The 26,684-nt window shown below is 44.7% G+C and overlaps 1 protein-coding gene across 1 annotated transcript; it reads right to left on the minus strand.

Moving 5' to 3' along the window:
• Positions 1–4,588: 4,588 nt before the first annotated feature.
• Positions 4,589–22,132, minus strand: LOC131481731 (protein FAM170A-like). The gene is made up of 4 exons (XM_058671864.1): positions 22,120–22,132; positions 7,481–7,612; positions 6,234–6,374; positions 4,589–5,196 (listed from the first exon to the last, which is right to left on the minus strand). The coding sequence occupies exons 1-4, from the start codon at positions 22,130–22,132 to the stop codon at positions 4,589–4,591; spliced, it is 894 nt and encodes a 297-aa protein (XP_058527847.1).
• Positions 22,133–26,684: the final 4,552 nt, after the last annotated feature.

Raw genomic sequence — 26,684 nt, forward strand, 5'->3', positions numbered from 1 at the left:
AAATATGTCCAGGTATGATGTATGTGTCACATCGAGGAAAAAGTTTCATGAATGTCTAGAGTGTGACAGAGTAGAGTGACACCGGATTTTGCATTTAAGATGCTTCACTGTTCTGAATGCTAATCTCACCTTCTGTAATGCAGAAGTCATTAGATGACGGGCACAGCATGTGAAACACAAGTGAAAATAAATAAAAATGTGGTGAATAGCTATGGATATCAGGAACTGTATTGTGTGCTATTCTCTGTGTTATTGCACTCACAAAAATGGCCTCAAACATTTATCACTGTATTATTTAAATATCATACTTTATACATCAGCTTTCACATTAAGAGATCTGGCTCTTCTTAAAGCAATTTAAGCCCAGCTCTACTGTATTGAAACCAAATCTTTTTATTTAGATGTTGAAATATCTTCACTCTTACATCCTGGATCAATCAAGGCCATACCATGTCCTCTAAGCTCAAGAAAACCCTTAGTGCTTTAACATAATATCTAAGGAATTTGCTTTGCTGTACATCGTAGAATATAGGGTTTCAATGAATAAAATGGAAGAAATTACCATGTTAAAGCTAATGCGCGTAACAACAGTAAAGAACTCAGGATAAAGAAAGAACATGACAGTTTACTGAAAGTGAAATAAATTCAACTAACAAAACAATGAGATATTTCAAAGAAGAGTAATCGGATAAACTGCAAGGGCAGAGAATTGTTTAAATTCAGTTCAAGTGGCAGATGATGAGTTAGGAAAAACCAGCAAAATCCCTCTCTCATCTTTGTCTTAAAGATGTAGTACAAATTGGTCAAACATAGATGTTTGGTAGGACACTTAGCAAAATGCAGCAGCAGTTATCATATCCAGGCAAATCAGAAAAGAGGGTTGATGCATTTCAGCAGCAGAGAACCATGAAACTCAGTCACAGACAAAATGCAACCCAAAGCAAATGCCCACAGCCTCAGTCAGGATTGCTTGTTCTGTGTTTTTTGGCCTTTACAGATGAATTTTTTTTCTGAATGTCACTATACAGCTTGGATTGGTCTGACACAGTCAGATGTTTACCCCTAGGTTAGTCCCAGAAGCCAAGTGGAGAACAGACCTCTCTCTGGATGGCTCCCTTGCCCATGGACAGAGGTGCAATGGAGATATTTGTATGAAAGAAGAGGGGAAAGCAGTAGGCAGACAAAAGCAGCAGCAGTCCGCCTCTCGTCTCCGATGAGTTCACACACACAGGTTCATTTACTCTTCTCATACACACAATTATGAGGAAGGAAGGAAGGAACACATGATCAGTCAATTCAAGATAACCAAATATATGTATCCCCACAGATGCCCACCTGCCAGTCTCAAGCTTTACTAATTTTCAAAGGGTAAAAGCTAAAACATAATTTGAAAGCTGAGTTATTCCCATTTCTAGTCCGTTCTATAGCTTTGTGCAGGTGAGGAGTGACACTTTTTCTGTGTGAACACAAAGAGTGAAATGAGAAGGCCTAGCGAACAAATGAAATATGCAATGAGATTTTCCAAAAAAAGTTTAGCTTTTACACTCCTGGGCGTCTGAGCTTGAAATGGAAAATGGTTGGAGGGACGCATGCTTAGACTTAGATTTGAGTTCCATCTACTGTGACTGCAGAAGCAGCACCTCTTCATCTACGTGTGTGTTGCTCAGGAGAGCCAAGGAGTAATTTCTAGTTGCTTCTAGTTTCACCCATATAGCATCTGATTTCCCTCTTCTGATAATCACAAATGTGGTACTTCACTTGTAAGTGTCTTCAATAGATACATCCTATATGAGATGGAATTGGTAGGGCTTGTATGTGACAATAGGGGCATGGTATATCTGCTAGAGATGATTCTGTGATCTTGTCCGCACGCAGTATATTTTTCTGGTGTTAGTAAAAGGTAGTGTGTGTGTGTGTGTGTGTGTGTGTGTGTGTGTGTGCACTGTGTAATGTGCAGCACAGCTGAGCAAGTACAAGCATGGCTCCTAGCTTTGCTCCTGTCTGAGAGAGTAGACAGAGTGTCACAGGAAGTACACATGAGCTCTCAAATCATGCAGCTCTGAAAGGCTGCAGATATTGTGAATGTGGCAACATAAGAGAAAGGCTACCAAGGAAACTGAATTCTCTCAAATTGCAAGCATTTTCTTTAGTCTAGTCTAGTCCCAGGCTAGTTAAGATAGGTGTGGTGTGAGTGTGTGTAAGGTATCCAAGGGATTAGTCAGTGACAGGTTAGGCCTCATTGTCTGTTTGCAAGGGGGATGGAATAAGATGTACCCATGTAATGAGTTTACAGAAAGGCAAAGAGGCACAGGGCATGAGAAGTGTCATGAAAAGAACAGTTTAAAGAAAGGAGAGAGAGACATAGATTTGAGTGTCTTGAATGGTTGATGATGTCTTCCATCCTTCCATTGCGAGTGCAGAAGCAGCACTTGTCCCCTCCCCTATGTGTGCATTGCTCAGGAGAGCCATGGGCTAGCTGCCAGTTGCTTTTGGTTTCATCCATATAGCATCTGACTTCCCTCTTCTGATAATAAATCTTGGCCCCCTACCAGATAATATACAGATAAGAATATTAGGAGGAGTGTAAGATAACGTCTGTGCTAAACAGGATGCAGAAGCATGTATCAAATTGTTGCTGAAGAACACTCAGAGAGTAAATGGAACTCAGTGATTGGATGTTACAGTTTGCATCCTTCAGGTCCTATATGATTTTGCTTTCTACATCAAGCACATAGTGATGTGCCTGTGGGTGAGGGCAGAAGGAGAGGTAGTGAAGGTGAGGACAGAGAGCAGTATCTGGTCTGGGGCATGAGCTTATGCACCAGGTGTTCAAGTGCACATGAAATGAAATGGTCTTAAGGTAGAGAGCTCAATGGGAAGATAAACAAGAATATCCTAAATGTTCAGTCAGTTGAGCGATCTCCATCCCAAATTCCTGCTGAGCTGTTACCAGGATTCTGCAAATGTAAAGTTCACTTCCAATGATCTTCATCTATGTCCTATGTGTCCTGGTCTGTCTCCACAAGACAGTCTCTAAGATGTTATCAATTGTGCCATGGCATCCTGAGGGGTTGGCAGGCAGAGCCCTTGGGAAGATGTATTTTCAGAGTACCTAGGGGCGTCTAATGCCTGGATATTCTCCTTCCTGTTGGCACCACAGTTTCACCAACAAATTGAGGAGTTGCTGAGAAGGATCTTTTGCTTCTTTGTGGAGACCAGCCCTCACTTGATGCTGTCAGGGCCATAAAGAAGGCTGCCTTAGGTAGTAACAGCACCTTCGATGCAGGCCAGTGAGCCCGTGGCACTACAAGAAAATCAAAAGAAGACAATCAGTTCTCTGAGGAAGGCAGTCTAAGTTATTGCAGTGACTAGGACTTAGCCTCTTTCAGAATCCCCAGCATGATCAAGAAATTCAAGTCTCTTTTTTTCCCATTCTATCAACAGCATTCAGAATATGAATCAAAAGCCCTTCGTTTGACAACCAGCTAACCCAATACACATTTGTTGCAGTACAAAGCTGTTTTGCAAACTCTTTGCAGTGGTGTTTGCATTCCACGTGTCTTTGCTGCTGTTTCATGACAGAATACTTCATTCTGTAACAGAAAGTGTCTATCGATAAGCATTGTGAGGATGAATACATGTGCCTCCACCCCCAGGATGAAAATCATAAACCAAGCTGCCTGGCAAAGAGCCCCTCTGCCTCTCTGTCCTCTGACCCCTGCCCACACTGAGGAAAGAAGCTTCATTCCTCAATCTTAGCTTATGTCATGGAAAGTTTCTCCAAGGAACAAATAATGATGCTACTTGTGCTGGGTCTTGAAGGGGTCATAGTTTCTTATTCAGCTCCTCCTGGGCATGAACATCTGAGAACAGAGCCTGAGGCCTTACCTTCAGGGTCAGAGAGCCCTCTGGCCTGTCTTGCTCCTTACAGAAGTGAGCCAAGGACTACTGCTAAAGGGGTGTGACTACTCCAAAGATTGCATCATCTAAGAGAGTGCAGCCTGTTCTGTTTTGCTGAACTGCTAAAATAGACTTTGCTCAAACTCCCTGGCAGGACCTGGACAGGACACTGGCCCTAGTGTTGTCAACCAAGCAGATATCCTACTGATCCCACTTGTTTCAAACCATGACTGCTGAGTCTTTGGGGATGCTTTCCTACCTGTTAGCTCTCACCTGTTTCAATTGCAGATGACAGCAGTCTGTATTTCCAGGGAGTGATTTTCCTCTCACCTGGGCTGGTGATAACATCAGGGTGTTCGTTACTGTTGGGAGGACATATGGTCTTCCTGTTAGGGTCTGCGTACTTTTCTTTCTCTCTGTAGAGAATTGCAGATGGCATATGCCAGGGATTCATGGTCCAATGGGTCACTAGGTTGTGGGGTCGTGCAATCAAAAGCAGGTCTTGCAGCTGCTTGGAGTGGATGCAGCTGTGTCAGCCCAGTGAGACTGCTGCCTGTCCTCTTTCTCATGGGCTGAAAGCACTTGGCTTATTTGCTTGATGTTTTCCTCATGTTAGAACATTTCTGCCTTCCATACATAGGTGTACTCTGCCTGATTTTTCTGGGTTCTCTTCTTTGTCTTCTGCTGTTCACGATTCTTTTGATTTCATCCAGGCAAAGGACAGATGAAAAATGCGGCAATTGAAGCCCTCCTTGACTCCATTCTTTATGTGTTCCTCAAGGATGTCCAGGCTGGGGAACACTCGGCAGCAGGCCATGCATTTAGAGCCGCTCTCTGGCCACAAGAGCCACTCAGATGTCTTCATTCTGGGCCTCTCCTCCAGGGCTAGCAGCTCTGCTGGGCCCTCACCCTCGAAAGCGTCTTCATCTACGGTGTCACAGCTGGCCTCACTGTCGATGATCATGTCTTCTGTAACCACAGAAGAACAGCTGGCTTCCGAAGGGACTTTCCCAATGAAGCTCAGTTCTTGCACTCTTGCCCTCTTCTTGAAAGGCAACAAGCCTTCCTGTGTGTTATATACAGTGTTGGCCTCTCTCTGCCTTTTAACATACATGTAATATATTTTCATAGCCCGCTCCTTTCTCATATGTAATGCATCTGAGCAGGGCTCATTGGCCAAGTGCACATGAAAGCACATATCATTCCAGGTGGTGGAGCTCTTCTGTTCCACATCCTGGGGTAAAGGCCTGTCAGAGTGTCTAACACCAAGATCTTTCTTCTGGCTTTGATGCATTTCTAAGAAGGAAAATTTCAACCGTTAGAAAACGTGATTACGTTTGCATAAAGGTGTAGTGTTTCTGGGGCACTCAGAGTATCCCTGCGCATGGTATGTGTGTGATAGAAGTGTGCACAAATGTGACTCTTCACTTATATCTTCGAATGACACATCTTACACGAGATGGAGTTGGTAAGGCTTGTATATGACAATACGGGCATGGTATATGTGCTAGAGATGATTCTGTGATCTTGTACACACTCGGTCTATTTTTCCGGTGTTAGTAAAAGGTTGTGTGTGTGTGTGTGTGTGTGTGCGCGCACTGTGTAATGTGCAGCACAGCTGAGCAAGTACAAGCATGGCTCCTAGCTTTGCTCCTGAGAGTCATAGGAAGTACACATGAGCTCTCAAGTCATGCTGCTCTGAAAGGCTGCAGATATTGTGAATGTGACGACATAAGAGAAAGGCTACCTAAGATATTTAATTCTCTCAAATTGCAAGCATTTTCTTTAGTTTAGTTTAGTCCCAGGGCTAGTTAAGATAGGTGTGGTGTGAGTGTGTGTAAGGTATTCAAGGGACTAGTCAGTGACAGATTAGGCCTGATTGTCTGTTTGCAAGGCAGATGATATAATAGGTGCCCATCTAATGAGACTACAGAAAGTCAAAGAGGCACAGGGCGTTAGAAGTGTCATGAAAAGAATAGTTTAAAGAAAGCAGAAATAGTCATTTTGGTCTGAGGTGATGGGGCCTGTAGAGATCTATGAACATGAGTGTGTGCCAGTCTGCATGGGAAAATTCCAGCCAAGTTTCCGTGCAACTTTTGGCACTCTCAGCCAATGCAGCCACCTCTCCCAGGACTCACATGGGACATGCTGTGCTGAAGGACTGTGCTCTTTCTAATGAACACATTGTTTGTCCCACCCCTAGGCCTCAGTCTTACTCTTTCCTGAAGTACTTTTGTGTCACTTAAAGAAATGTGAGGTAATTATGGGGTGGCAGTCTCAGCTTAACTGAATATCCTGAATAGGTTCAGACACTCCATTTGCATCTGCCTTACCTTCTTCTTTAGAATTGCTGGATGTGCTTGAAGAATAGACTGATTCTGATCTGCAATCACTCTCTCCTGATGCCTGGCTGCAGGTTTCAATCTCCACAACCTCACATGGCTCAGGCACATTTTGTTGAAGCAGCTGCAACTCTGAGAAGGAAAATAGAATAAAACACATTGTGTCATGGCTTAACTGTGTCTGTTCTAAAAGGAGCATACTAAGTGGCTTTTTTGCTGCAGGCATTACTGCCCCCTCCCTGTCCACCACCCACCACAGGACTTGCTGTCACAGTAGCTGAACCATACAAACTGCTACAGATAAGAGAAGTTGTTACAATTGTGTATGTGGTTAGACATCAGTAGGATTGAGTATCCCTGATGTGACATTGCTGAAGATGTTGACAGAATATTGAAAAGTGGGAACCTTGCCCAAACAGAAGATGAAGTCAGTTAATAAAGTCTGATATCCATGATTATCTTCCTTTTTCTTGGGAGAAATGGTATATGGGAAAGTCATGGAGTACATGTTTTGCACTAATCACTCCTATTTAATTTGAAAGAGTAAGTTAACAGGAAGAGAGATGGGGTTGCTGGGGAGAAGCAGTAGAACATGTGGGCAGGTGTTCAGTTTGCTGGGGAGGTTAGGATCACATTCTGTACACACCTGCAGTGCTCACAGCCTCACCCACAGCTGTCCCAGAACAAATGTGATGACTCTGTATTGAGGGGCTGTGTCCTGTTCTTAGAGGAATGGACCCTACTTGTTATTTCCTCAAGGCATCAATATTAGCCTTTCTTTGGGAAGCAACTGCTCATATTTGAGGGAAAGTGAAGCAATTCAGGGTTGGGTTATGTAGTTCACTTGAACTTGATGACCAAGTGCACACATTCCTTTTTATTTGACCTGCTGTCATCAGTACAAGTGTGCTTATTTGTAGAGGTGTTTTAGTATTCAATCACATACCGACTAAGCTCTTAGCGCAGAATTTGTTCCTGATTTTCATTTCTCTGAATGTATTTTTGCTGAACAGATTTACTCCACTAACAGTTCCACAGTTTTCTCATCACCTTGATCTTAAAAAATGTATTTATCCCTTCTTGATGACAGCACTACAGTTTATCTTGAAAACAGCATCTTATACATATATTGCTGTCATTGAGTTTATATGAGAACTGTTGATCAACTTAGTGGCTACAGATCTGATCCCCCTCCCGTTGCCCTGATTTATCTGTTCTTGAGCATCCTGCCTCCTTACCAGCATCATAGGGCGTGCACACACTGGAGTCACGGGTGTAGCACTGCAACTTGCCAGATGGATCTTCTTCCTCTTGGACCAGGATCTTCTCATCCAAAACGCTCCCAGGTGGTGACTCCCCCTTACACAAATCTGTGATTGATGGAGAATGGAACAGTAATCATTCGATGAATAGTATGTGTTTCATTCATTTCTCTAACTTACACATATTCTGAATGAAACGTGCTAAGTATTGAGAACAAACACACATATAAGTTCAGAAAAAAAGGTTATACATTTCTGAAAACATTAGCACTCCTATTACAGAAGCATTTCTCCTATTTTGGGACTCAGCTTTGATGGCTTATTAAGTATCATGTGGAGAAAATCTGCCCACTTGACCTGCACATAAACCCTGAATTCTTATAGAGAAAAGAACTAGATCAATCATGTATTGAGTACCATTGCCTAATTTCTAAAGGCATTTTTGAGAATCACAATGGGTAGACAGCATGTAAAAAAATATATTCAATATCACACTCTGTCCTTCTTATTCATGTATGTGATGCGTGTATAGTTGTGTGTACAGCATCAAATTTATGACCCTTGCTCTACAGGTCTCATTGTTTATACTCAATGACATCTTTGAATATGCACTAATCTTAGTGAAGTTGAAATAAAGTCATCTGTCACTCTTCAGACCCTCTCAAAGTGAGCATCAGAAAATGGAAAACCCAAAATTTTCTTGAAAATATCAGATATTCCTAAATTATATGAATTACACTTTTGAATGTTGCAGTTGGCTTCAATTGCAGCTCCTCCCACTGAGCAGTTGCCCTGTCTAATGAGTTTTTTGTTTTTGGTTAGGTTCATTGGAAACCATAACTGCCCAACTGGCTATATTTCCAGAAAGAGTCAAACCCACTTCCCATGTAATCAATGTGACTACATGGGACTATGTATGTTTGTGTCCTCTTCTACTTAAGATTTATTCACCCTTATTGGAAAGACAGATCCACAGAGAGGAGAGACAGAAAGATCTTCCATCTACTGGTACATTCCCCAAGTGGCCACAACAGCCAAAGCTGAGCCGGTCTGAACCCAGGAGCTTTTTCCAGGTTTCCCATGTGGGTCCCAAGGCTTTGAGTTATCTTCCACTACCCTTCCAGGCCCCAAACAGGGAGCCAGATGGGAAGTGGAACAGCTGGGACAAACCAGCACCCATATGGGATCATAGTGTTTATAGGGCGAGGATTTAGCCACTGAGCCAGCATGTGGGGCCCATCCTATTTTATGTCTTACATTAACTTACCACATTTACATTTGTATAGACTAAAATCACTTTTTTTAATCCCTTAGTAAACAATCAATTCTTTATTAGCTAATGTTCACCTTAAACATATATTTATGCCTTAGTAAGGAATACATTTTTTAAGCTTGTACTTATCCCTAACCATCTGAAAAATATTTATCTTGATCAGAGTTACAAAGAAACAGAGATCTTTAATCCATCATTTCATTCCCCAATTGGATGCCAATGGCCAAACTCGGGCCAGGCTGAACTTTGTGTAAACAACATAGACCTTGTACCTGGGTCACCTGAAAGCGAGCTGGGCTCTCAGGAAGAGCCATGAATAGTCAGCTCCTCCTCACTCCCTCTTTCCTCACTTCTCTGTCCCAGTCGCCTGCCTTAACTATTTTCTCCACTACTACGAGGGAACTACTCTACCTCCCAGCGGAGGGCATTCTTGGCTACCACATTGCCAAGGATCTTCTCCACATACCTGTTGATTTCTTTACAGCTGGAGAACTCTATTCACACTCCAGATGTTTCCTTTTCTCTCTCTGCTCCATGGTTCAACTCTTTAAAGAGTTACTCAAAAAAGCTAAGCTTTCTACCTGTAACTCTACTGTCAGGTAGTTAATGGTATCAAGAAAATACTGAATAGGAAAATCCGAGGACACCAAATCACAGGAGACGCTCGCGGCTCCTAAGCACTGTCCTGCCTGGTACGCAGTACGGCAGCAGGACTGTTATGATTCAAATCACAACGAAGACCTTGGAATTCTAGCATGTCCTGGTGACATCATTCAGCCCAGGGGGCTCAGCCAGTATTTAAAGGTATAGAGGACTGCCATAGGTGATTGCCTATGTTGACTTGATTTGTCCAAATGTAACTCCAGTGTGAACTTATTTTTCAGGCCTTGTTTTGACATAAGGACTTGTAGGAGACAGAGGACTTGAATTAAACAAAGAAAAGTATACCTTGCACATAAAGAAATTGCATGAGTCGATCTCCCAAAAGCAAGGATATGACACAATGCAAATGAGGATTAGGCTTACACTCAGGTTGGTCTCCCCAAAATCCGCATCAGGTTATTTACTGAAGGGAAATAAAATGTATCTGCTAACAATATTATTGTTACCTGTTAATATGTTATATTACATAATGATTATATTGTATACTATATTATACAGAATTGCATTATATATTCATATGTAATTATTTATAATACTATACATGAATTATAAAATATTGCACCATATTCTATATAATTTCTATTGTGGAATACTATTCAGCCATAAAAAGCAGCCTTATTATTTGCCTTTTTTATTTATTTATTTTTTAATTTAGTATGCTCTTTTATTTAGAAAATGTCTCAATTAAGTTTTAAAAGATTTAAACTACAAATCAAGAATAAAGAATAAATCTTGCAAGATGTATGTAATTAAAATATTGTTTGTAGCATTTTCTAAAAATTTAACATTAGCATCAAAGATGACAAAAATCTAATCCTCTGTTAATTTGATCCTTTGTTTTTTTTTTATTGTTAATTATTTTGCATTATGTGACAGTTTCATAGGCTGTGGGAATCCCCCCCTCCCTCCCCCTCCCCTCGCCCCAGTGGATTCCTCCACCTTGATGCAGTATTACAGTTCAAATTCAGTCAAGATTCTTTCATTGCAAACATATACCAAGCATAGAGTCCAGCTACTTATTGTCCAGATGGGTTGAATAGTTTCTTGGGGAGACCTTTTCTGGTCTGAAGTTTGAGCTGGCAGAATATCATCACAGTCAATTAAGAGTCCCAATATAACATCAACAGCAATTTGCAATGTTATGGAATTGACATGGTTTTGAGTAACCAGTGTATTAAAAAGAAAAAAAAAAAGGAAAACAAGTCCTAGCCACCACCTATGATTAGCTCATTGACATTTCAATTTTAGTTCATATACAGGACCGGCTGCTCTATACCTTAAAATGGCCATAAGGCACCATTCAGCTGTTTCGTGTCCATTTCATCTTAGTATTTAGCCAGTTGTTGTGTTGAAGTAAAATTTTGCTGATCTTGGCAGATTTTAGGATAATCCAGACTGGCTTGTAACTCTAACAAGATATATGTCAACATTTTAGGTGCAGAACATTTTTTTTTTGGGGGGGGTGTGCAGGAAAATCCTCAACACCATGGTGAGGAGTAACTAATCTTTGTGACCCACCCAGCGAGGCATGAGCCAATCCATGCCAGCTCTTTCCTGTCAGATAAAATATTGTTTGTAGCATTTTCTAAAAATTTAACATTAGCATCAAAGATGACAAAAATCTAATCCTCTGTTAATTTGATCCTTTGTTAAAGCAACAGCTTTTTTTTTATTAATTACATTGTATTATGTGACAGTTTTATAGGCACTGGGATTCCCCCCATCCTTCCTCTAATCCCCCCCCCATGGTGGATTCCTCCACCTTGTTGCATTGCCACAGTTCAAGTTCACTTGAGATTCTTTCATTGCAAGCATATACCAGGCATAGAGTCCAGCATCTTGTTGTCCAGATAAGTTCAATGGCTTCTTGGGGAGACCATCTCTGGTCTGAAGGTAGAGCCAGCAGAGTATCATTCGGATCAATTAAAAGCCCCAAGATAACATCAGTAACAATTTATAACATTATGGAATTAGTTGACAGTTTTGAGTAACCAATATGTTAAAAAAAATGCAAGTTCTTAACCACATCCTGTGACTTCTTCATTGACATTTCAATTTTAGTTTATGTACAACTGGGTTCTATACACCTTAAAATGGATATAGATTACTATTCAGCTGTCTCGTGTCTATTTTCATTGTAGTATTTAGCTTTTTATAACATTGAAGCATAATTTTGCTGAACCTGGCTTTTTTTCTTTTCGGGAAGTATAGACTGGCTTATAACTCTAACAAGACATTTGTCAACAGTTTAGGTGCAGAACAGTTTTAAGGAGGGATGTGCAGAGAAATCTTCAATGCCCTAGTGAGGAATAACTAATCTTTGTCCCACCTAGTAAGATAAAAGTGAATCCACGCTGACTGTTTCCTGATTGTAGGCTTTCCTTGTTGTTCTCTATCTATTCTAGATTTTTTGTTTGTTTGGCTGGTTATTTGTATGTTTTGAGCGTTTTCCAGAGCGATCCTGATGGTCATTGCCAGAGAGGGTGTGGACCCAAAGTTGGAGCCAGGCAAGGACCAGAGAGAGCTCCTCTTCCTAGTCTCGAAGGAAGTTTACTCTTCTTCTGTTTCTGTGGACCGCTCAGGGCTATTGGCTGTTGTTCTGATGCTCTTGGATCCTGCAAGGGAGGATTTGGACTTCTTCCATCCCATGTGGTAGATTCAAGCGGGAGTGGATGACCTCAGAGTTCTTGGATTCCGAAGGCACTCCATTTCCCCGTGGTCTCCTTGGTGGTCGGGATGTAGTCCTTGGTGCTCGTACTGATAGTCCTTGGTGCTCGTACTGATAGTCCTTGGTGAGGATCTGGGAATTTTCAGGGTTGGGATACAAGCCTCCTCCTGTCCCCCTGCTCCATTCTGGGGCCCCCCCCCTGCTCTTTGCATATGACTTCCTGTTAAGAGGTTGGTAGGATCGCTCTTGATTCCTCTGTCTTTGTAGTTTTGCTATTGTCTAATGGTGATTCGAGTCTGTTGTCTATGAGTTACCAGTTATGATCCTGTTGGGTTGTATTTCACGTCTACCTCAGACATTCTAGGAAGATGGAAGATTTCTCTGCTCTCCCGCTCCATTACGGAATAACATAGGGTATTAAAAGTATATTAGGTTTAACAGTTCTTTGATGTAGATCATAAGCAGTCTGTCTCACATTGATTGTTGCTTCATTGGTTATTTCAGAATATCTTATTGCATGTGGGATAGGCTGTTTGAGGATAGGCTGTTGAGATAGTATTACTTTTTACAGGTACTATTTTTCATATTGACATTTCATCTTTTTTTTTTTTTACAATATTGGCATAATTAGGGTAAAAAGGTTCAAGTTCTACAGGAAAATGGGCAAGACAATTGCTTCCGTATTGTGTCCTTAATAAACCTGATGTAAAAGCAGATTTTAAAGGAGAAGCCCCGTCCAGACTCCCACCCACCCCAGGTCCCAGATGTGTGGCACTGTCCGAGGGTCTTGCCCAAGTGGTTCTGATAATTCAACAGTTCTGCATTGCTGCCCCTGTTGTCACTCCAAGCGCATTGCAGTTGCTGGAGAGTCCCGGGGTCGACACAGTCCATCATAGCATCTCCATTTGCCCAGTTTTTCCATTACCAACATATAGCTGAGGTGGCTGGTTGACTTGCTTTGTCTTGTCATTTGATGGATAGTGTTATGAGTCTGAAAGTTCGATTGGGGGGATCCCCAATAGAACTTTGAGGTATTCCCAGACCAGGTTCTTGTATGTGCTGGCAAGTGTAGGGCCCGCCATAGTCCATCACCCCAATCAGCTGGTGGTTGCAGTAGCTGGGTTGGTGCTGCTTCCATCCGTGTCCTCCTCTGGAACCAATGGGTGTTGCAGTCCAGCCTGGTTCTGCCCACCTCATACTCAGCCCTCACACAAACCGGTGGGAGTTGCAGCCTAGCCAGAGCGACCCACAATAACCCCAACCAGGCCCACCCCCTACCCTGGTTTGCCTGTTTGTGTGGCATACTAATCCAGTCTGACCCACATTCTCTTCTGCTCTCACAGATGTCAGTGGGTTTTTAACCTTGTTCCATCTAACCAGCTCAACTATCCAGCATTCACAGAAGTTGTTGGGTGTCTGTCTAGCCACCCCAACCCCTGTCCTAGTTTTTGTGTCCTCCCATGGGGAGTGGCAGCCCAAGATGGAGGAGCCCACTATTTCCCTCTCAGGCCATTCCCACTCCAGGATTATGCACTCTCCAGGTGGTTCTGTGGTTTAACTTGACTGAGCTAGTCCCCAGTGCCAGCCTCTGCCAGCCTCTGCTGCGGCCAAGCCCCAACAACCCTCACCCACTCTATTTGTGGGATGCACCAGTAGGAATAATCAGCCCAGCCTGTTTTTTCCCTGATCTGGTCTGCATGGGCACACAGGTGCAGTAGCCCTGCTTAGTCTGGTCTACCACCATCCCGGTTCACGCTCTCCAGTGGGAGTTGCTGTTCAGCAAGGGAACCACTCCTTATTCCCCTGCTGGTTCTGCCCCCTCCATTCCTCGTTGTCGCATGTGCAGGCTGGGTGCTGTGGTCACATCTGGCTCAGGCAACCTGACCTTGGCATTCCATATTGTGCACTGGTTTTTGTCACGACCGAACCTGGCTCGACCCACACTCCGTTCCGGTGCTCGGATTTGCCAGTAGATGACATGAACTGATTCAGCCTGGTCTGCCCCCGGCCCATGCCAAATGATGCCTGTGGGACATTTTCCATGGCCTCCCAGCTGTTTACCTCCATGCTTCCTGCACTCATCCACAGGGTCTGTGTCCTGCCAGAGGAGCTACCCGGTCTCCTCCATCAGGACACCTCCAAGTACCAGATTTTGTGCACACCAGTGGGTCCACGAGCCAGCACCACTCAGCACGCGTCCCATCCCCGCAGGAACAGTGGCCTTTCCTAGCTGGTCTTCAACCCATTCTGGTTCTTGCTGTAGGGTGTTTCAGCCCAGCCACAGCTTGTCCATACCCACGTAAAGTTCATATATGGCTCAGTTGGGGTTGAGACCCAGCCCAGTCCGTCCCACATTTAGCCTGATCCTTCAGAACACCAGAAGGTGTTGGGGTCTGGCCAGGCCTGGTATGTCTTGTCCCAGTCCACAGTTGTGCCAAGGGAGACCACTACTGTATCCTGACCAGTGCGCAGCCCCATTCCAGCTCTTGAGCCCCTTGGTGGCAACCTCCACACAGCTAGGGTGGCCCCTTATTTCCCCTGACAGGTCTGTTCCGAACCATACATTGCACATGTGCCAGTGGCTGCTCTGACTCAACTAGGCACAGCCCCCCACCTGTCACGACCCCTGCCTTGGATACCGTGGCTCAGCATCTGTGGCTCATGCAGACCAGTTGGTGCAAAAGACCCGCTGGGCATGTCCTGTGCTCCAATATTACTATTCAGCCATAAAAGGCAGCCTTATTATTTGCAATAAAATCAATGCACCCAAAAGGAACTGTGTTCTTGAAATAAGGTAAGCACAGAAGAATGAAAATAACAATATCCTCAAAAATGTTGACTTGGAAAATAGAAGATGATCCCATTGAAGATATAAATATTATGTAACCAGAGTTTGGGAAAGGAAGTTAGTAGGGAGGAAATGATCAAGTCAATTCATGAGTAATAGGCTGCACATATATAGAATAAAAAATTTCTGATGTGCTAGCATATAGTTAGATGAAAATAGATGGTGCTGACTTACTGCATATATAGATCATAAGCATAGAAGAAAATCTTCTAAAATGTTTTTGTGTGTCTGACTTTCTCAACTTGTAAATATACTTTGCCACTTTGAAAAACAATATAGATAGTAATAATATATGCTGGTGAAGATTTTGCTAAGAAGCAATCTTTACATACTATTGATGGAAATATCAATTAGTTTAGTTAGTGTGGAAAAATTTGGAACTTAATTTAAAAACTAGAAATGAAATTTAACATGGTCATGTAATCCTACTACTGAGCTTTTACTCAAAAGCCTTGAAATTGTTGTATCCAAGTACCAGGATCAGAGCCCACTCTACTACTGCACATAGAATTTTAACTCTTTTGCCAAATGCTTGCCCTTATTAAAGTTTGTCATTGTTGACTTTAGGTAATTTTAATAGTATGTGAATTTTTGTTTTTCTGTATGGCGTGTGATTGTGTGAGAGAAATAGAGAGAGGGAGAAAGAGAGAGAGAGAGATGAACTGGGTCTTCATTGAGGATTTTCATCCTGTAGATTTAAAATTATCCTCAAATTTTAGGAATTGGCAAACAGTAAAACTCCAAAAATAATATATTCTCATCTCACATTTGCTTCTTCTTGGGTTTATATTGCTCTCTTGATGTTCCCCAGGAAACAGACTACTCCATGTATTTTAGTCATTCTTTTCCTTTTATTTTTTTTTTTGTCTTTTTTTAAATGGAAAGTCAGATTTCCAGAAAGGAGAGACAGAGAGGAAGATCTTGCATCCATTGATTCACCACCGAAGCGACCACAACGGCTGGAGTTCTGCCCATCCAAAGCAGCCATTTAGGAGCCTCTTCGGGTCTCCCACATGGGTGCAGGGTCAGAAGGCTTTGGACCATCCTCAACTGCTTTCCCAGGCCACAAGCAGGGAGCTGGATGGGAAACAGGGCTTCCACGATTGGAACTGGCACTCATATGGGATTCCAGTGTGTACAAGATGAGGACTTTAACCATTAGGCTACCACATTGGGCAAACATGAAACATTCTTATTGCTTCTGGGTTAAAGTTCAGGTATCTTTTCCAAGTCTCTAAGTTAATCGCTTTGAAAGATCTATTCATGTCAAGCCTGTGTTTCTTTCCTTTTCTTAAAAATTTATCTATTTTCATTGGAATGTCAGATATAGAGAGAGGAGGAGGAGAGACAGAGAGGAAGATTTTTCATCCATTGATTCACTTCTCAAGTGGCCACAATGGCCTGAGCTGAGCTGATCCGAAGCCAGGTGCCAGGAACCTCTTCTGCATCTCCCACGTGGTTGTTGGGTCCCAAGGCTTTGGGCCATCCTTGACTGCTTTCCCAGGCCACAAACAGGGAGCTGGATGGGAACTGGGGCCACGGGGATTAGAACTGGCCCCCATATGGGTTCCATGTGCTTTCAAGGCAAGGACTTTAGCTTTTTCTAGGCTACTGTGACAGTGGGGCAACTCTGTGCACCCCAGATGCAATACTGCCATTCCTAAGTCGCCAACAGCTCTGCTTCTGCAAACAGCCAGTACAGAAGCAACATGCCCTCTCTCAGGAAAAGTAAGAGCTGGAACCCAGGTTTGTCCTCTAATTTTTGACATAGTCTTAATCTGGGAGTGAGTCCTGGAATGGACAATGGGATAACTGAATCCATTTGCCAGTGCTCTGGTCACAGAACAGCTTTTGGAAAGCTAAGATCAAAGCCAGGTGATTGCTAGGAACACCTAGGAGATGAAGGCAGTTCTGAGAGCAGAAATATTAACTAGAGAGAAGATGATTAAGGATGGGATGCTTGCAGGGAAGAAGGGAGCAATTGCAGGTAGAGACTAGCAGGCACCCTTCAGAAGAGTCTCCGAGTTCCTTAACTAAGAAGAAAACCCTTTTGTCTGGTAAATATACACCTAGACAACCCCATAACCTCATATATTAAAAATAGATATATTGGCCACAGGCTAAGGTACTTTCTCTTTGCAGGGACAGTTCAGACACCTGCCACAAAATTTCTGAGCGCAGGCCCTGGTGTTGAGAAGGGATTGCTCATGAAAAGGTGCTTCAGAAGGCAATCAAAGCAGAGGAGGAGATACAAAAGACACCTGTGCTTCAGGCTGGAAGAATTTCCCCTGCAGTTAAAAGGTTTCAGGAGGACAAGGAGGAGGCACGCTCTTGAAATTGCTCAAACGAAAGCTCTCAGAGGCCAACTTTCTCTCAGAGGACACAAGGCGCCAGAAACAGCATCCACCTTCTGAAGCCCTTAGATACAGACACACTGTAAGTATCATTCAGGTGACCAACAGGGTTACCCCTCTGGGCAGTTACCTTGCCTGGAGCACTACGAATTTTCAAACCCTGGAGGGCATCTAGCAGTGGATGGATGCAGCTCCTTCCACAGCCTCTCATCACAGGTGGTCCCCAGCAGGAGCTTGCCCATGTCCTGTGTATTTTTCAATTTATTTTAAAATTTTGTGCTTTTTACTTGAAAGGCAGAATTACAGACAGAAAGAGAGACAGAAAAATCTTTCACATCTTGGTTCATTTCTCAAATGGCTGCAATGGTGAACCATGAAGCCAGGACCCTCTTCCGGATATCCAATATGGGTGCAGGGACCCAAGAAATGGATGCATCCTCCATGATTTCCCAGGGCATAAGCAGGGAGTGGAATGGGAAGTGCAGAAGCCAGGATATGAACCAACACTCAGATAGGTTCCTGGCCCTTGCAAGTGGAGGATTAGCCTGTTGACCTGCGGCACTGGCCCATGCATTTTTTTAAAATGCTCTTCCCTCCTTCCTGCAGTTAATGGAGAGAAGGGACAGATCTGCTCTCCCAGCATTTCCTCCTGGGTCCTGCTGGTCTCCACCACCTGCTCAGGCCCTCAGGCCCATGGGGAGCACAGGGTCATCTTCAGAGCAGCAGTGTGACTATTTCCAGAGGGCAGGAGGCAGTCCATGTGGCCCTCTAGATGCATCTCCACTTTGCCTATGGCCCAAACTCCCAGACCAGCCCTCAACCCTGGTCCTGGACTCACACCTGGAGCGCTGGCCTTCTGGCTTCCCATCCTCCTTCCATTTCAGAAGCCACGAGTCCAGGTAAATCCTTTCTGTGGCTCATAGTTTCTCCTGCCACTGCCTGAATAGAGCTCCTGGGTACTCTGTTCCCTCTGTCCCCCTTCTTCCTGGGTCTCAGCTCATGAGACCTTGTACCACTCTCCTAGCCCAGCCCTTTTCATTCCACTCACCAGTGTGAGCAATTATTGGGGTCATCCCATGCTCACCCCCTAAAGGTCTGCCTTGTTGCCTAGAGCGAGATTGATCGAGCTGGACACAAGGGCTGTAAGGCAAAGTCTTTATTGACCAAGGAGGCGACAGCAGCTCCCACTGCACTGCAGGAGAGCTCCCAAGCACTGCTTGGCTGAAGTCAGTGGTTTTTAAGCATTCTGGGACAGAGACTCATTTAACTGACATACCTGCCAACTGCTGTAACTTCCCAACAGTGGGCCTGAGTCCTTATATTCCAGTGAGCTAAACTGTTCACCTGCCCACCCAGCTGACACCTCATAGCAGTTCTTAAAGGAAGAGACAGTAAGGGCAGGGTGTGAGGAGCCAGTGGGGTCCAGAGATTATGTCAATTAATCCAGCAAGCCTGCCCACTGCTGTGAGGCACTATCCTTCAGCTGCACCCCATCACAGCCTCATTTCTGCTGAGGTGGGCAGCCCTGTGATGCTGACGCCCTGTGATGCTGACACCAGGCAGCTCCCAGAACTTTGCTACTTGGTATCCTGGACCTGACCTGTGGGCAGGCACTCTACACATGGTGGACAAGAGAGGTTGGGAAGACAGCCCTCCAGGCCCTCCCCAAAGCAGTCTTCATGAAGTGGGTGGAGGACATCCGTCCATATTCGGGGTACACTGGTAGTCCACATGCTCTTCAGCTGTGAAACAGTGGAGTCCTGGCACTCACTGGCCACCCTTGCTGGACTTCTAGAGAGACAGAACTTCACTTAAGGTACTAGACCAGAAGTGGGCAAAGTGATGATAACACTTCAGATGACAACACTAAGTAAATGGGAATAATCATATACAAATTCAGATTCATTTTCCTCCATTGTTGTTTAAACCCATGCCTGATCTTCCACTCCTGTTAACAGAAAAAGGTTGACCCATTTTTCACTTTTTAAGCTACTAATTTATATATGCAACATTATTATATTTATAATTGTCATTCATGTATTAAAATATTTAAATTACATCAAATCAGATGTGATGCTGTGATATTGCATCTGAAACTTCTGCACTTTGCAAATTTTGCTTTTTATATCATTTTTTTATTTAATTACATTGTATTATGTGACACAGTTTTATAGGTCCTGGGATTCTCCCATCCCTCTCCAAACCCTCCCCCCATTGTGGATTCCTCCATCTTGTTGCATAACCGCAGTTCAAGTTCAGTTGAGATTCCTTCATTGCAAGCATATACCAAGCATAGAGTCCAGCATCTTATTGTCCAGATAAATTCAACAGCTTCTTGGGGAGACTTTCTCTGGTCTGAAGGTAGAGCCAACAGAGTAAAATCCTGATCAATTAAGAGCCCCAACATAACATCAGCAACAATTTATAAAGTTATGGAATTAATTGACATGGTATTGAGTAACCAATATGTTAAAAATAAATGCAAGTTCTTAATCGCATCCTGTGACTACTTCATTGACATTTCAATTTTAGTTTAAATGCATCCGGGTTCTATACATCTTAAAATAGCTATGGATTACTGTTCTGCTGTCTTGTGTCTATTTTCATTGTAATATTTAGCCTTTTATATCATTGGGCATAATTTTGCTAAACCTGGCTTGTTTTTTCTCCGGATATTATAGACTGGCTAATAACCCCAACAAGACATTTGTCAACAGTTTAGGTGTAGAGCAATTATAGGAGGGTTGTGCAGCAAAATCCTCAATACCCTAGTGAGGAGTAACTTATATTTCATGTCTTCCTCACACCTTCTAGGGTGATGGAAGGTTTCTCCTCTCTCCCGCACCATTATGGAATAACATAGGGTATTAAAAGTATATTAGATTTTACAATTCTTTGATGTAGATCATAAGCAGTCTGACTTCCCAATGTCTTATTGCATGTGTGATAGGCTGTTTGAGGTTGAGATGATATTACATTTTACAGGTACTATTTGACATATTGACATCATTTCATCTTAAATTAAGGCAAACGTGGTATCTAACATTTTGGGATTGGCTCATTTCCCTTAGCATTATGGTCTCCAGTTGGGCCCATTTGGCCACAAAGAATTGCATTTTGTTTTTTTAAATAGCTGAGTAGTATTCCGTGGAGTAAATGAACCATAGCTTTCTTATCCAGTCTTCTGGTGACGGGTGTTTTGGTAGCTTCCATGTTTTTGCAATTACTGATTGTGCTGCTGTGAACATAGGGCTGCATGTTGGTTTCTCGTGTAACAGGTGTTTTGGATATATTCCTAGGAGTGCTACTGCTGGATCATATGGTATGCAGATTTTGAGATGTTTGAGTGTTCTCCATACTGCCTTCCGTAGAGGCTGTACCAACCTGCATCCCACCAGCAGTGGAGTAGGGTACTCTTTTCCCCGCATCCTTGCCAGCAAGTGTTGTTGGTGTTTCCCTGTATGTGCTCCAGGCTTACTGGTGTTAGGTGGTACCTCATTGATGTTTTAATTTGGATTTCCCTGAAACTTCTGCACTTTGCAAATTTTTCTTTTTAAATCATTTAAAAAAATTATTTTCCGTGACACTTTTTTTTTTAATATTGGGTCCCACCCGAGGAAGGGCCCTATAGCAACCAGACAACTTATTCCCCCATCCCACAAAGAGACTAAGCTCATTTTATAGAGAAAAAAATCCTGGATTTCTTAAGGGCTGCTGAGTATGGGGTCCAAGCTAACAGCAACACTGGGAGGCTGCAGTGGTATGGCAGGGCAGTACATGAGCACAGAGAGGCACGTCCGTCCCTTTTTGGGACCAAGTTCCTCTGATGCAGCCCCTGTTTACCTGCCCAAATCCCAGATCAGTCTCTGGGGGGCAAATCATTGGCTTCTTGACAGAAGCATTGTGGGCCAAGGCCAGAGCTGTATGTCCCACACACTGATGCCCCAGCCAGGGCTCAGCCGTGAGACTGTACCCCATGTACAGTGTGGACGTGTGTATCTTTTTACTGGTGTCATGGACACCGGGTAGGGGGACCCTACCTTACCCTCTCTCTGTTCACAAAGAACTAAGCCCATGGGCCAAATAGCAGGCTCATGTCTCCCTGCCATCTCAGAGTTGGAGTCTTTACTGGGATGGACTTGCTCAGTCTGGTCCTGGCACATGGCTATGGACTCAGTGAACCTTCTGCCCAGGCACCATGGCTAAGATGCCAGAGGCAGCTTGCAGTCCCTTCGTGTGTTAGTGACCTCACCCCTGATCCTGGACTGCTTGGCTGGCCACCTTCTTTGCTAATGGTATCGATTGCCTTGACACTGTGATAGACCATGTGCATGCCATGTCATGAGGCACACTGCATGTCAGGGAAGCATTCAGGGGTCCAGCCTCAGACTCCACAAGGAGAGGCAACCAATCATTGCTGTAGCCTAGCTGGGTTTAGGCTTCACCAAAGTCTTAAAGTAGGTTTCAGTCTGTCCAGTAGGTGGCCTCATCTTATTGATGGAGAATAGGTCCTTAACTCTCTCATGGTTCTTTACAGGAATAAGAAAAGGCTGGAGGCACGCTTCCCTCTGGTAAGGCACCTGCTATGGGCAAGGGTAGATGTTTAGAATGTCAGCATCTAGGCCAGGTAATACTAAAAGCCCTGGAGATAAGGATCACAGGCCTCTATGTTAATGAGGGGTTGTTCACTTAACACCAGGCTGCCTGGCACCTAGAGGACAGCAACTAAAGCCTAAATAATTCTCCCAGCTCTCATCATTGTACTTTGCAGGACTGTTGCATGCTGGCACTCGACACACTGCAACTTACCCTCTGCTGCCATCCTAGACTGGCTTCTCTGGGCTTGACAACAGCATCTACCACTTGGGAAGTTCTGCTGCTGTGAGAGTGGTTTCTGAGTGCCAGAGAGCTCTGTGGCAGATCCACATGGTGCTGTCATCCCAGTCACTTGATCCCCAAGACCTACAGTCTCCCACAGCACTAGAATTGTCTGTGGCAAAGACCATAAGCAGGCTGTTCACAGTGTGGGGTGGTCAAAAACTAGTCTGCACACTAGAGACACGTTGCTCATGGCCTCACAGCACCCACCAGGCATGGCTATGTCTAAGACACCAAACACCCACAGCTCTGCCAATAAGAACAGAAGTGCCATGGCTGGTTGGAGCAGGTCTGTGGGACAGGTGCCTGGTTCCACCTGCCACACACTTCTCCTTCCTCATCTTTCTCTGCAGTGCCTCATGCAGGCTTTGCTAACACTCAAGCCTAGACTATAATGATCTGGCAAAAGCCTCCCTAGGGGTTCTGCCTCATGAGGGCTTTTCTACCACCTGAGCCTGGCTCACAGACAGCTGGCCCAGGCCTCCCTAGGAGTCCTGAAGAATAACTGGAAGACAGGGGTTAGGCAATGCTATAGGTGGCAGCTGCGGGTAGCACCTATGTGGGTGAAGAAAGAAGTCCCTGCATCCTGTGTTGCAGCATCCCACACCGGCACACTTGGCAAGGAAAGGTGCACAAAGGACAGTCCTTGAAGGGGCCCAATTTCAGCCTAGGCACTGCCCACAGTGCCATGAATTTAGGCTAATCCTCCATCTAAAGGTTTGTGTGCCAGGAAATATGCCATGGAGAGAATGAAAGTATGGGCAGAAAAGAAGGAAAAGCTACATGTCATACCTCTGAAAATTGCTGCAAATTAATTTTTAAAGATTGGTTTGTTTTTTTTCGAGAGTCATATTTACAGAGAAAAGAGAGACAAAGATCTTCGGTCCACTGTTTCACTTCCCAAGTATCCACAAGAGGCCAAGAGCTTCTCCTGGGGCTCCCACATGGGTGCAGTGTCCCAAGGATTTGGGCCATCTTCCACTTTCCCAGGCCATAGGCAGGAATTTGGAAGTGAAGGGGAGCAGCTGGGACAGGAACTGGTGCCCATATGGGATCCCAGTGAATGCAAGCTGAGGACCTTAACCATTAAGCTATGACACTATACCCCTGCACATTAATTTTTTAAAAGTCACTTATTTTTATTTGAAAGAGTTCCAGAAAGAGAGAGATCTTCCATCCACTGTTTTACTACCCAAGTAGATGCAATGGCAGGTGCTGACCTAGGAACTAGGAGTTTCCTCCTGGTCTCCCATGCAGGTGCAGGGTCCGAAGCACTGGAGTCTTCCTGCACTGCTTTCCCAGACCACAAGCAGGGAGCTGAATGGCAAGTGGAGCAGCCAGAACTTGAACTTGTCACTGTAGGAGACCTTGGTGCTTGCAAGGGGAGGCGATAACCACTGAACATCACGCCAGGCCCTGCACCCTGGTGTTCCAGCAGTGTGGGTACCTGCAGCACAGTCTCCATCTCCTGGAAGAAAGCAGGGTCGGGCCCGGCACGGTGACCTAGCAGCTAAAGTCCTCACCTTCAAAGCACCCTGCAGCTCCACTTCCCATCCAGCTCCCTGCTTGTGGCCTCAGAAAGCAGTCGAGGATGGCCCAAAGCCTTGGGACCCTGCACACACATGGAAGACCTGAAAAAAGTTCCTGGCTCCTGGCTTCAGATCGGCCCAGCACTGGCCGTTGCTGTCACTTGGGAAGTGAATCATCGGACAGAAAATCTTTCTGTCTCTCCTCCCCTCTGTATATCTGACTTTGCCATGAAAATAATAAATCTTACTGAATGAATGAATGAATGAATGAATCTTAAAAAATAAACTTAGGCTTAGGTTTATGGGAAGGCTTTTTGGCCTTAGATTTATTTTTTGGCTTTCAAGTAGGCCTTGGGCATTAGGCTGAGACTCAGGCTTAGATCTACAAGTAGCCTTAGGTCTTAAGCCTTGGGTTTAAGATTATGGGTAAGCCTTAGGCTTAGTCTTAGTCTTTGATTTACAGGAAAGCCTTACACCTTAGTCTTAGGTCTAGGCTTAGGCTTACGGTTTTGCCTTTTGATTTTAATTTGGTTTTTCAAACATTTTGGAAAAGTTTCTCTGTACATACATACTCACACATGCATATATATATATGAAGTAAAACTGACTCACATTCAGCATAAATTGTAGAAGTACAAAACCCTTCCACAGTAACATGACACACCAGGAGTTAATGTAGGAATCAATGCTTGGTTGATTAAATGGATGATAACATTCTCCAAAGCTTAATCTCATAGAGCAAAGAGAGTTGTGTATCACCTTTAAACTAACTAAATGATTGGCTGTTTCCACATCTGAATGATGCATATCAGCAGGTGCTGTGGTCTAGTAAGGGTGACCCCCAATAACCCCCACAAGTACTAGTTTTTGTGCATGCCAGCCTCTGCTGCAGCCTAGTCCAGCCCAGCACACATCCCACCTGGCTCTCATGCACACCCACAGGTGCTGTGGCTTAGTTCGCCCAATCCAGCTTTCATGTATGACAACAGGTTCCACCACCTTGTCCAGCCTGACACACCCCCAGCCCTGGCCTGGTCTTTGTGCTCACCAGTGGTAGAACAGCCTAGGAGGGCAGTGCTCACAATTCCCCTGCCAGGCTTGTTCCCAGCCCCAAAGCTAGCACTTACTGAAGAGTACTGCAGTCCATTCTGCCATGACTTGCACCCAATCCAAGCACTTGCCAGCTGGTGCTGTGGCCTAGCCTGGCTGGCCCACATCCATCCTGGCTCTTGAGGACATCAGGGGGTGCTGAGACCTTTCCCATCCAGGCCTGTCCCCAGACTGGCTGGCCCTCAGGCTCAACTCTCACACTCAGATGTGGAATTAGCATCCCTGCAACTGAGGCCCCAAAATTCCCCTACCAAACCCACTGCAACACCAGGTCTTGTGTGAGGCAGCAGACACTGCAGCCTAGTCTGAAACGTCTAATCCCCAGTCTCAGCATTTGCCATCAGGTGTTACAGCCTGGCTCATCCCTACCATCCTCCAGTACCAGCTTTCACGGGCAGGTGCAGCAGCGTAGCCCAGGCTGACCCACTCCCAGCTTTCTTGTCAAATGTCAGGTGTTGAGGTCCATCTCAGCCTGGCCTGCACCCCGTCCTGGCTCTCACTAGTGTGTTCTTTGGACTGATCCTGCCCAGCATGCTCCAAGACTCAGCCCACACATGTGTCAACAGGTGCTGCAGCCCAGCCTGGTCTGACCTGCTCCTAGCCAGAGCTGCAGCCTAGCAGGGCAGTTCCCCAAGTTTCCCTGACAGGCCTTCAAACTCATTAATTGTAAAACTAGCTCAAGAATTTAGTCTTCTTGTGGCTTTTCAGGTAGGTGGGGCTTAGGACCCTAACTCTACTGCCACATGAGACACCACTTGTGAGTGGCTAGCAGCATTCTGTGATGTCACAGTCACTGAGAGGTGCACCTTCTGGGTAGTTAGGCCAAAGTGGTCAGTATTTTGCTCATTGCCAACCTAAACAGGTATTATTGGTTAAAGCAGGAGATACATATTTGGATTGCCAGATGGATTCTCATTGAGGTGAGGGGGACTTACTCTCTGCCTGTGCTGTGGTATGGGGACAGTCACTCCCAGGTGGGTGTCCCTGGTCTCCCAATCCTGTGTCCATGGGTGACACTACTGAGCCTTCAGGGCTGTCCCTGTGGGCAGAACATGTATACAGCTAATTCACTGCTATACTGTGCTGTGTGGCAGGGGTGAATGTAGATGCAAAGTGTGGGACATGAAATTATGAGCAGGTGTTCTGCTCAGCTGTGATGGAGGGGAGGGAAAGGGCAGGGACAGAGGCAAGCCTTATGGAGCTGTATCCCCCTCAGTCAATATATCATCACTGTCCCATGTAGGCACGTGCCATGAATGTGTCAGGAGGGTTGTGATTTGTCCCTTATCTGTGGTCAGAAGATAACATGTACAAGTAGGCAACACAGGAATTGTTTAGGTATTTTTTTAACTAATGAGATGCTAGCAATGCCAAAGAACCTTCCTAAGTTCCCATATGGGAAAGCATCCACCAGAGCAATGCTTCCCAGTGAAGCAACACAGTGAGGGTCAGGGAGCCATTAACCCTCCAAGATTTCCTTAAATTCAGGGCACACCCCGAGGAACCCCACCTCCAGGCTCCATCCTGTCAGGGGCTTTCACTTTGAAAGCAATCTTGAACTAGAAACATACGTACTTCCCAACATTTTAGTTCTATGCCAAGCTGAGAAAAGAAAGCACCGAGCTTTCCCTGGGACCCCTTAGATGGGAGCCAAGTTGAAGACACCTGTGCTACACATGCAGAGGAACATAGGTGGAACCCACATAGAAGTCAGCCAGGGTGGCAGGAGGAAGTTGCATAGCCCAGGCTGGCAGGAGGAAACTTCAGACAGCCAGGCTAAACCTGGACCCAGCAGTCTGGGCCCAATCTGCTGGGGGTCTGGCCTCTGTGGAGTCAATGTTGGACATGAGATCATGA

The sequence above is a fragment of the Ochotona princeps genome, chromosome 13 (genome assembly GCF_030435755.1).
Source record: "Ochotona princeps isolate mOchPri1 chromosome 13, mOchPri1.hap1, whole genome shotgun sequence".
NCBI lineage: Eukaryota > Metazoa > Chordata > Mammalia > Lagomorpha > Ochotonidae > Ochotona > Ochotona princeps.

Coding starts and splice junctions, on each gene's coding strand:
- LOC131481731 (XM_058671864.1), bottom strand. Junction 6,375..7,480: donor GTGCACGCCCTATGATGCTG/GTAAGGAGGCAG, acceptor TTTCCTTCTCAG/AGTTGCAGCTGCTTCAACAA. Junction 5,197..6,233: donor CAGCAATTCTAAAGAAGAAG/GTAAGGCAGATG, acceptor TTTCCTTCTTAG/AAATGCATCAAAGCCAGAAG.